Below are 10,108 nucleotides of genomic sequence, written 5' to 3'. Positions count from 1 at the left end.
AGTATGAACCAATGTAGTGCTTTACTGCAATGGGTCAACAAGGGAGAGCGCAACCAGTGAACTATAAGAAATTATTTATTTCAGATGACAAATTGCATAATTTCCATCATAACAAAAGTATTGCTTCAGAGTTGGATCCAGGCAAAAGCCATGACAGTGTTGTTCTCTACAGGTTTGCATGACATGTTTTTTCTTCCTGACAATTACAAAGAGAAATGAGGTAAGTTTAGGGAAGTACAGTAGTCGTCAGAGCAGACTGAGCTCTCTCCAACTTTTAGGGTATCATTCAGAGTACAAGCTCTTACTGTTGCAGATGCATGAAACCTTACTAAAGCAGTATTCTTCATTACTGGTCCTGGAGCTAATCAAGGTCTGAAACAGGTATGTTAGTGCAGGGCTGGAACAAAAGCCTGCACATACTGTGACTATCCAGGAACAGGAGTAAAGAACACTGCCCAACTGGAATTTCCCAGCAACTTGTCTACCAGTGTATTACTTACTAGTAGTTATAACTGGTAGTATGGAGTCCTAGTGCCTGTGCTACAATAGGCCCTGTGGTTGGCAGTAGGGGTTAGGAGTAGTTGTAATAGGAGTGCTAGCTATAGATGTGGCCAGGGTCTGAGGTACTCTCTCTCATGCAGGGTTAGAAGGCACTGGCTAGAGAACAGGGTCATATCATATTCTAACTACAGGCTTCAGGATCAGAGGATACAGTATCCCAGGCATTCAGTAGTACATGCATCAAACTAACGCATTCCAGTCATTGTAACATGCATTTCAGTGAATGAGACAGTAAACATAGTAATGCCTAGTAATACTTATAAACAGTATCTAAGGTTGGCTTAGCCTTTGGAGCAGGAGCGCTTTCCTCTCACTGGAGAATCTGCTTCACTAGAGGTACAGCCAGTCTCTCACAGACAGAAACCCAACAAACAAAGCCAAACATAGGAGTGGGAGACAGAGCAAATGGTTAAGCTACATCAGGATTTGACAAAAATAGTACACTACACTCTGCAGGTATATGAATGGTACAGATAGTACATGTTATAGTGATATGACAACAGTTTTCCAGATTTCGCTCATACAAGAAGTCCTCTCCTCCCATTGCATCATGGGGCAGCTGACCTGAGATAAACACACAAGTGCATTATGGGTAAAGAGGGAGACATACCCCTCTGTTGTCATACCGTGGGAGAGTTCTAGAAACAGATGGGCTAGAAGAGACTTGGTGTGCTACACAGTGCAAAGCTCTTTCTGGAGAGCAGATTTCTGACAATGAACTGGTACCTGGCTATACAGAGACCAGCACAATGTGGTGTGCATAAAACAGGAGATGAACAAACAATTTGGGATAAAAGTTTTACTAAACAGTTTTAGATCTTTTTTTATAGATAAATAGCTAACTTTTTAAATTTTGTTAGAAAAAGTACAAATGTGTCCTGTACGTGTTGAATTGGATCATAAACATGCATGGAATTAATTAAGCCTTCCTAACATACAGTATTAAGAAAAATATTCATAATCAATGATAAAACAAATTTATAATAAGTAGGTGCGTGCTAAAATGCATCATTAGCACTTTCAAGGCTTGAAATGGAAGACCCAGTTAGAAGAGAAAGTAAAACCAGGTTAAAAGTATAGGTTCACATGCTGTGGGAGAGTAGGGGAGCAGGGGGGAAGAAAGGATTAGAGTTAGACACACAGACCTCTTTACTGAGGATAGACATGTCTGCAGGCTGAGCTGTGTGTTTCTCTGTGTTGCTGACAGAACAGTGTGTTCCTATGGCTTGTTGCTCTGCCTCAGTGAGAGCTGTTGGTGCTCCAGTCATAGGGCAGGTAGCTGACTTTGATCTTCCCAGAGGAGAGAACACGCTGCAGGCTGGACCTCTTGGGAGACTCCCCCATGTGCTCCAGGATCCAGTTCAGCAGCTGAAGGAGAGAAAGGGCAAGGCTGGGTTAGGACAGGAGACAGTACTCTTCAGTGAAAGGTCAGTGTTGAGGTACCTTTTCATCTGTGCCTCCGAAGTCTGCCTTGTACCACTTAAATATCTGGCTGAGACAGACCTCCCCCTTCTCAGAATCCACCACACAGCCGTCATCGTTCTCCAGGAAGGACTCGGCCGCGGTGCGCAGCTGACTGTCGATGTCCTGATCGGTCAGAGAGGACACATCATGTGACTTTACTCAAACAACTCCAGATTCAGAAAATACTGTGTCACTACATGTGCAGTATTTGCAGTGTAAAAACCCAGTGTGTTACCTGTGGAGTGTATGTTTTGATGGGTGGACATCCCTTAGCTCCACAGTTCAGAGCAAAATGGATGAGAGGCTCAGCGTCTGGGAGAGCCACCTGGTGGACAAACAGAGAACAGCCACTATCACCACTTCAACCACTGCCACAGATTGCGCTCCATTTCAGATAAAAACATACATTTGCACCAGTAAATTAGAGATGTGAATAAACAACCAAAAAATATAATAAGTTGAATAGCTTTCCATGTCCAGAGGAGTAGTCTACCTGTAGGCGAGGGTCAGTCTTAGAGAAGGGCCTGAGAAGCTGTGCGACGCCCTTTCTGTTCCCTCTCAGAACTCCATTCTCTATGTCCTGCAGAGTGAACACCTCTCCTCCAATCAGGTAGCTCACGTAGTTAAAGAACTACAAACAACACACAGGAACAAATTAATGTCACTACTAAACAGAGTATTACTTGTTGTCTTTCCACAATCCTAGATGGTTCCCTTACCTTGTATCTCTGCCACATGTTGGTTGGGGCTCCCATCCGAAGGTTTCCGTGGATGACCAGAGCGTTGTAGGTGTTGATGAAGAAGGCTAGTTTCTCCTCTCTGGTCAGCGACAGCAGCTCCACTCTTTGTAGCTGAACAGCTAGCTCACAGTAGCGCTCAAACACTGGGCTCAGGGACATGGCCTTGTAGTCCACACACTGTACGGAAACACACATATTGTAGTACAACTGTCATGTCATAATAGATCTGCTGTAGTGGAGGGTTCAGTTAGTTCAGTGTGACTGTTACCTTTCCATCAGAAGAGAGGTACTCAGAGAACAACTTCAGGATCATATCCCTTAGAATGGCAGACAACTCAGCAGCTGAGAGAGAGAAAGACAGACAGAGAGAGACAGAGGGAGCGACAGAATACAGACATAATTATATCATTAATCATCTATTTTTACCAGATAATGATCAGATGTCCTAACTAGGAAAGACATTCTGATCCAGGTTACTTCTTATGCAAGACAAGAAGAGGCCTGCAGAAAGGCCAAACTCATGCAATGACAGAGATTCACACACACCCACCCACGTTCGCACAAACACAGACAGATCAGCTGCTTTTAAGGACACCTACTGCAATCCCAGTTAATCGTATCAGGGATTTAATGTAATAGCCCACACCAGGTGTGGGATTGCCTCTTACACTTGTGTGTTTAACTAGTAGAAAGAGAAGCTCCAAGCAGGAAAGCCCCCACCTACACAGTGGGATTTATCTGAAAGTGCCTAAACCACCTAAAGAGCAAGCAGAGGCAACAGTAGCAAGGAAAAGCTCTCTAGTAGGAAGAAACTTTAAGAAGAATCAGATTCGGAAGAGGGAGTCCTCCCTACCTACCCTGTAAAGGGGAGCATGCAGCGGTCTGTCCTGCGTTCAGGGCCGAGTGAGGGTCATGTTCCATCAGCCTGTACAGCCTGTCACTCACTCCAAACCCCTCCCCCTTCCCTGCCCCAGCCACGCCCACCATGTACTTCCTGTCCAGTAACACCTGCCCAGTCTCGCATGCCTTAGTCATCTCTGCCAGAATCCGAGAATTAGAATCAGTTAGAATCATAGAATAATAGAATTAGAATCTGTATGTAGAATTTAGGAATGTCTGTTTACTCATTCTCATTCCTTACCCATGCCCCTCTCTTTCTGCAGCCAGCCAACCAGCTGTGCTCCTGTGAAGCTGTTTCTGCACATGCTCAGTCTCCTCCACTGACATCCAATCACATCGCTCCGCTTGAGATCCTCTACCACGTCCGCTAATGCATCCCTCTCACACTTAAACTCTGCAGAGAATGCACATAAGGCTTGGCAATCATCTACTGTGTGAATGGATGCCACTCACCAGACATCAGTACTACAGGAATGTGTAAGAGAAAATGTTTGGAGCAATTGACAATATTTATTTCTTACTCTAGTCCATATGAATGTATTTTATGAACCTGAGTGGTAGCAGAGGAGCCTATAACTCAGAGACACATATTGGAGCTGGGCAGAGAGGCCAGGTGTTGGCTGGTCTGGGGCTATCAGGTAACACTGATCCATTGTCTCTGCATGGGCCTCTGTCTGCCGTGGTGACAGGAGATGAGCACGCACGCACACACACCCACAGTGAAACAAAACCAGCCTGTCTCTCATGCAGCAGACGCCAACATTCCACACTGACAGACAGACAGACACTTCTTCCCCAGGTCTTATGATACTGATATTCCAGCTGGTATTCCAACAGTAGCATGTCCAAATAACCCTGTCGAATCAGAGCTCATGTTTATAACTAGAGGAAGACTAGATTAGTCTCGCTACAGGAGGTCTGTCTTTTAGAGTCTTAGAACTGCAATAGGAGAAAATGGTTATTTCCCACTAATAAACACATTTGACTGAATGTGTCTTTGCAGCCATTCCAGTCTACCCATTCCAGTTCTAAGGTGCAAACATTTCTATAGAGCAGGGCCCAACTCTAAATTGACCGTAATCTAATCAGGCACATGGCTTCTTGTGTGTGTCCACTGACCTCCATCAGCCTCTCCAGCTGTGTCTGAGCCATCTGATTGGTTCTCCTTGGGCAGGGGCAGGGCGTCTAACGAGACAGGCTCCTCCCTCACCAAACGCACCAGACGCTCCAACTCCTCTGGAGGCTGCAGAGAGTAGTGTTTATTTCACCTATATTTCCAGGCAAGGCATTCAGAAGCAAGCCTCTACTTCCTACAATAACAAACCCGCCTTTTGTAAATGTTTTGGTAAAGTGCCTAAAGCTCACTCAACTGAATGACTCAAGTGAGTGACTGAATATACAGCAGTCAAAGAGACAATGTATCCATCCATCTGAGAGACAGTGTTCTCACCAGTTTCTGCATGTCATCATTCCCCCCGACGTGGACACTGTTGAAGAAGATCTGAGGAACTGTGCTCCGACCGGTCAGCTCCTTCACTCTGCCCCGGAGCTCTGGGTGCTTCCCCATGTCTACATCACACACAGGCAGGCCCAGACCGCCCAGGCTTGTCTTAGCCTGCACACAGTGGGGACAGCCCAGCACAGAGTACACCGTCACCCTGCCCAGCACCCTGCCCTCAGTCTCCCCCATCTAAACAGCCACCGGAGAGGAGAAACAGAGAAGAGACAACACTTCCTTGAGGAGGTGTAGCAATAATTATGTACCAAGTTCCTTGTGGGGTAATTACAGTGATTTGCAATATGGGTTCACTGGGTTGATGAAATCATGGTACACTATCAACTTCCTCCTCAAAACAAGCTTACCTGAAGAGTTAATCAATACTGGATAAAGTATATTTTTACCTCCATTATGACATTTAACACACTGTTGAAGGACTTTGTAGTTTAAACATTGTCAACAACTTCCTGATAATAAATCTGACAAGGTAGAGCAATCATGAGAAATAAAAAAAAACTATTGGTGATTGCGTGTGCATTTGTCATTCAGGCTAGTGTATGGGACACTTAGCTACTGATTACGTCCACTTTGTCCACGCTACTGCAAAGAGATTCATCCTCTCTGGTAATAGGGTTAGTTTAGGGTTGGGGTTGTTTGGGTTACTAGGGCTATTAACATACCGTTAGCTAGGAACACCCTTAGCTAATGAACGTCATCATACTGTACTAGCAAGTCCCATTTAGCTAGCTACTGAATCGCTAAATGATTGCGAAGCCCAGCAGTACAATAGTGTACTATCACCTGGACACTGACCTACAATAAGCTATCATATAAAATGCATATGCTTTGACATAGATAGCTAATGATACTTACCATAGCATAGTCTAGGTAACGTTAGCTAGTTAAATTAGCTATCATCGTTGCCTACCTTGTTTAAGCCACAACCGTTATTGCCAAATCTCAGAGATGCACGGAATAAATTATGTTCTTCTGTCGCGATAATAATGCCTTAGTATGCATTATTAAGATAAAACTACTACCTAGTACATCCTGCAAATGATTAGATAGCTCACTATAGATGGCACTGTCCGTTCCGTTCTCTATATTGTTGCGCTGTCACTTCTGCTTCTGTCTGCAGCTTGCAAACACGCGCGGAACCTTTGTGCTTTGATGAAGGATGCGTTGTTTCCTGCCGGACGTTCCCTTTGGTACCTTCGAGTGGTGGATGACGGAAGTACAACCACAGCCGTTGCAGGTGTTTACTGGGTGAAAAGTTGTATGTTATTGTTTTAAATATGCCTGTATTGTCCGATACAGAGCGTAAGGGCTGTAAAAAGATGTTGGGTATCATGTCAAGGGGCGACATACTCTCGCTTAGCGATACAGTCACCAACAAAATGATTGCAGTGGAAAACATGACAGGTGAGAACTTAGCGGCTAATGTTAACTAGCCCAATAAAAATGGACTAAAGGAGCCTAACGTTACGGCTTTATAGTCCCAGGACCTTACATGTTCTGTTTAAATGCGAATTGGCTCTGGAAGCAAAAACAGCCAAATACTCCATCTAAACGTGAATCGATTCTAAATTGCGGTTCAGTTCTATAAATATAAATCCCTCTACTTTCATATCACATCGAAATAATTTCACAAATGCAAAATACACACATTGTTATATATTGTTTTAATACAGTTGCAGCCTGCCGTATGTTTCAGTGACAACATGTTTTTGGCGTCAGTCTTCAGTTTATTTACATACAGGTGTTCGGAGACGCAGATAGCTAATTAGCACATGTAGCTAGTCCATCCACTGTCTTCCGTATATTTTCCGCAAACAAGCGCTGTAACATGGAAATATGTGTGGGAACCCAATCCCTATAAATGTGTGTATCAATGTATCCCCTTTTTATGATTTCTCCCAGATATGAAAGATAAGGACCTTTCATGCATCCAAACCCATACCGCAAGCCATGCTGTTAATGTTCAGATTGAAAAACAAAACACCCCCATACAGAAGACGCCTTCATCCAATGACTCTTATGTGTAATAAGAGTCATGACCAAGGGCTAGCTAACCCACTCATAGACGCTATCTACCTTTAGCGCCTATTGATGATAGTAACGTTATCTTCTGGCCAGGGCATTTTGTTAAGAGGCCCGACGCTTGTTCTGAACGTTTAAACGCATCGCTTGTGGTACGGTTTTGGAAACATCTTTCATATCATCGAGAAATAATTTTCAAAAAATAAAAGGTTCAATTACTACACACATAATTCCAAGTTACAGCACTGTTGGCTGCAACTGTGTTAAAACAGTGTACAGTAAGTGTATATTTTGCATTTGTGAAATTATTTTGTGATATGAAAGTAAAGGGCTTTATGTTTCTAGAACCATACCGCAATTGAGAATCGATTCACATTTAGATGGGGTATTTGGCTGACAGCCAATTCGCCTCTAAACAGAACATGTAAGGTCCTTGGACTATAAGGAGTAACATTAGGCTCCTTTAGTCCATTATTGGGCTAGCTAACTAGCTAGCTGCCAACCAATGGATGCATTGCAAGTTTTGATCTGTAGATGGGATACCATAGTAAAATCTTGGGGTCGTCTTTGTCTGTTACAGAAGCAGTCGAGGCCATTCTTTCATACACCAAGGATACGGAGGAGCTGCTGAAACGAAAAAAAGTGCACCGTGATGTCATATTCAAGTACCTGGCAAAGGAGGGGGTGGTGATGCCCCCCAACAGTGAGAAACACCAGCTAGTGAAGCGGACTCTAGAGTTCTGGTCTAAGGGGAAGGTATAGACACAGCCAGTCAACATCTCACCTCACATTCTTGTTTCTGTGTTTCATAGAGGCTGAATTTGGCAAGAACATCTAACCATGTCTGTCATCTTGTGTCTGTCATCTTCTTTGTAGGAATTGGACTATCAAGCTCCAGCAGTTGAGACCAGCCTGAGTCTGAAACCAGCTGAGAGTGTCTCTGTTTCTTCTGAGGCGGGGTACAGTCCTGGTTTTGACCACCTGGCCTTGGCCAGACAGTTCTGTCAGTGGTTCTTCCAGCTCCTCAACAGTCAGAACCCCTCCCTGGGCCAGCCTCCTAAGGACTGGGGACCACAACACTTCTGGGAGGACGTCCGTCTACGCCTCTTCTCCAGGTAATAATCTGGACACAAATTATATAGTTTTTACTCTCTTAGGGACTAAGTATTGTTTTTGAGTAACTTGAGTAACTATTTTATTTTGTAATGAACATACAGTATTAAATACCATATTAATTCATAGGACCTCTCTCTGTCTCAGTGCTGATAGCCAACAGATGGAGGAGTTCCATGGCTCTGAGCTGACCAGCCTGCGTCTCCTAGCCCTGGCGAGGGACGAGAGGCTCCTGTTGAGCCCCAACCTTGACCCTCCTGGCCTGAAGGTCCTGTCCTCCCCCCACGGCCTGGTGCTGGTGGCAGTGGCAGGGACCATCCACAGAGACGATATCTGCCTAGGAGTCTATGAACAGGTGTTTGGCCTCATCCGCTCACCGCTGGAACAGAACAGCTGGAAGATCAAGTTTGTCAACCTGAAGATCAGGGGTCAGGATGCCCTGGGAGGAGCAGAGGAGCTGGCCTCGCCTGCACTGACCTGCAGCTCCTCTGAACTACAGCTGCTCTGCAGATGAGGGACCTGAGGTGTATCCCAATAGTCTAAAGGGGCTTCCTCTCCTTGCTTCCTTTCCTTTATCTGCATTCATGAAAAACATGGACAGGTGAAAGTACATTGCCAATGTCGCCATCCACCATATTGTTTTCACCTATCTTCGGTTCTCAGGTCAGTGCAGATGAAGAAGAGAGAGAGCCACTTCAGATTATTGAAATTCACACTTGGTGTCACCAAGAGAAGGGCTCTGCTCTGTAGACCATAAGGGGGCAGTGGTTAGAGATATACCTGTGATAGATGTGAGAATGAAAGACAAAGTGCACTCAATACATTATGCAAGTAATGGAATTGTCACGATGGGATAAATATACATTTCATGCTCTGTTTTCTTCAATACTATATAGTGAGGTATTATTTACTGCTGTATCAAGAAGACAAATGTAACATTTTGCTATTAATACCATATTCCAAGGTATGTTTAGGTTTACTCTTAATGTAATGCGAAAAGTTATTGGTTGGTGTAGGAATGTGTGGTTTTCACGATTCTTTCGTTCTCTCATTTGAGGCGTTTTCCCCTCAATGACTGTGCCTTATGTAGAATAGTCTAAGCAAGCAGAAGCATGCCTCTATCATCGGTAACTGTATATGGGTGAAACTTGAAGTATATTATATTGTAAATATGTATCATACCTGTACTAAAAAGAAAACCAATTTAGACCATTGCCTGTGTACTGTTTGCTTCTCTGTATCATCCTGTTAGGCTTATATTAACTGTAAATCAAATCAAATTTTATTGGTCAGATACACATATTTAGCAGATGTTATTGCGGGTGTAGCGAAATTATTGTGTTCCTAGCTTCAACAGTCAGATATTGATCAGGTATGTGACTTACAGTGCATTTGGAAAGTATTCAGACCCCTTGACTTTTTCCAAATTTTGTTAGCCTTATTCTAAAATGGATTTAAAACATGTTTTCCCTCATCAATCTACACACAATACCCCATAATGACAAATCAAAAACAGGTTTAGACATTTTTGTCTAAAAACTGAAATATAACATTTACATAAGTAGTCAGACCCTTTACTCAGTACTTTGTTGAAGCACCTTTGGCAGCGATTACAGCCTCAAGTCTTCTTGGGTATGACGCTACAAGCTTGTCACACCTGTATTTGGGGAGTTTCTCCCATTCCTCTCTGCAGATTCTCTCAAGCTCTGTCAGGTTGGATGGGGAGCGTCGCTGCACAGCTACTTTCAGGTCTCCAGAGATGTTCGATCGGGTTCAAGTCCGGGCTCTGGCT

The 10,108-nt window shown here is 43.9% G+C and overlaps 2 protein-coding genes across 2 annotated transcripts; one reads left to right on the top strand and one right to left on the bottom strand.

The window, feature by feature from the left end:
• Positions 1-59: 59 nt before the first annotated feature.
• Positions 60-6,297, bottom strand: LOC311144145 (uncharacterized protein). Its single transcript, XM_084180140.1, has 11 exons — positions 6,092-6,297; positions 5,116-5,355; positions 4,785-4,908; positions 3,907-4,059; positions 3,623-3,802; positions 3,034-3,107; positions 2,745-2,942; positions 2,519-2,656; positions 2,261-2,350; positions 2,005-2,148; positions 60-1,929 (listed from the first exon to the last, which is right to left on the bottom strand). The coding sequence occupies exons 2-11, from the start codon at positions 5,353-5,355 to the stop codon at positions 1,801-1,803; spliced, it is 1,470 nt and encodes a 489-aa protein (XP_084036266.1). The 5' UTR covers positions 6,092-6,297; the 3' UTR covers positions 60-1,800.
• Positions 6,298-6,364: 67 nt separating this feature from the next.
• Positions 6,365-9,530, top strand: cUnh3orf38 (chromosome Un C3orf38 homolog). Its single transcript, XM_084180142.1, has 4 exons — positions 6,365-6,585; positions 7,784-7,959; positions 8,080-8,318; positions 8,464-9,530. Exons 1-4 carry the CDS (start codon positions 6,459-6,461, stop codon positions 8,828-8,830), a joined length of 909 nt encoding a protein of 302 aa, XP_084036268.1. The 5' UTR covers positions 6,365-6,458; the 3' UTR covers positions 8,831-9,530.
• The last annotated feature ends 578 nt before the right edge of the window (positions 9,531-10,108 follow it).

This window comes from Coregonus lavaretus, assembly GCF_964263955.1.
Source record: "Coregonus lavaretus genome assembly, chromosome: 16".
Taxonomy (NCBI): domain Eukaryota; kingdom Metazoa; phylum Chordata; class Actinopteri; order Salmoniformes; family Salmonidae; genus Coregonus; species Coregonus lavaretus.
This window is presented reverse-complemented; position numbering and strand designations above follow the sequence as displayed.

Bases quoted from the DNA above. Each gene is read 5' to 3' on its own strand.
- LOC311144145 (XM_084180140.1), bottom strand. From the start codon at position 5,355: ATGGGGGAGACTGAGGGCAGGGTGCTGGGCAGGGTGACGGTGTACTCT. The intron at 3,803-3,906 runs GTAAGGAATGAG...GGATTCTGGCAG, and splicing joins GCAGAAAGAGAGGGGCATGG to AGATGACTAAGGCATGCGAG. The intron at 2,351-2,518 runs GTAGACTACTCC...TTTGTCCACCAG, and splicing joins AGACTGACCCTCGCCTACAG to GTGGCTCTCCCAGACGCTGA.
- cUnh3orf38 (XM_084180142.1), top strand. From the start codon at position 6,459: ATGCCTGTATTGTCCGATACAGAGCGTAAGGGCTGTAAAAAGATGTTG. The intron at 6,586-7,783 runs GTGAGAACTTAG...TGTCTGTTACAG, and splicing joins TGCAGTGGAAAACATGACAG to AAGCAGTCGAGGCCATTCTT. The intron at 7,960-8,079 runs GTATAGACACAG...TCTTCTTTGTAG, and splicing joins AGTTCTGGTCTAAGGGGAAG to GAATTGGACTATCAAGCTCC.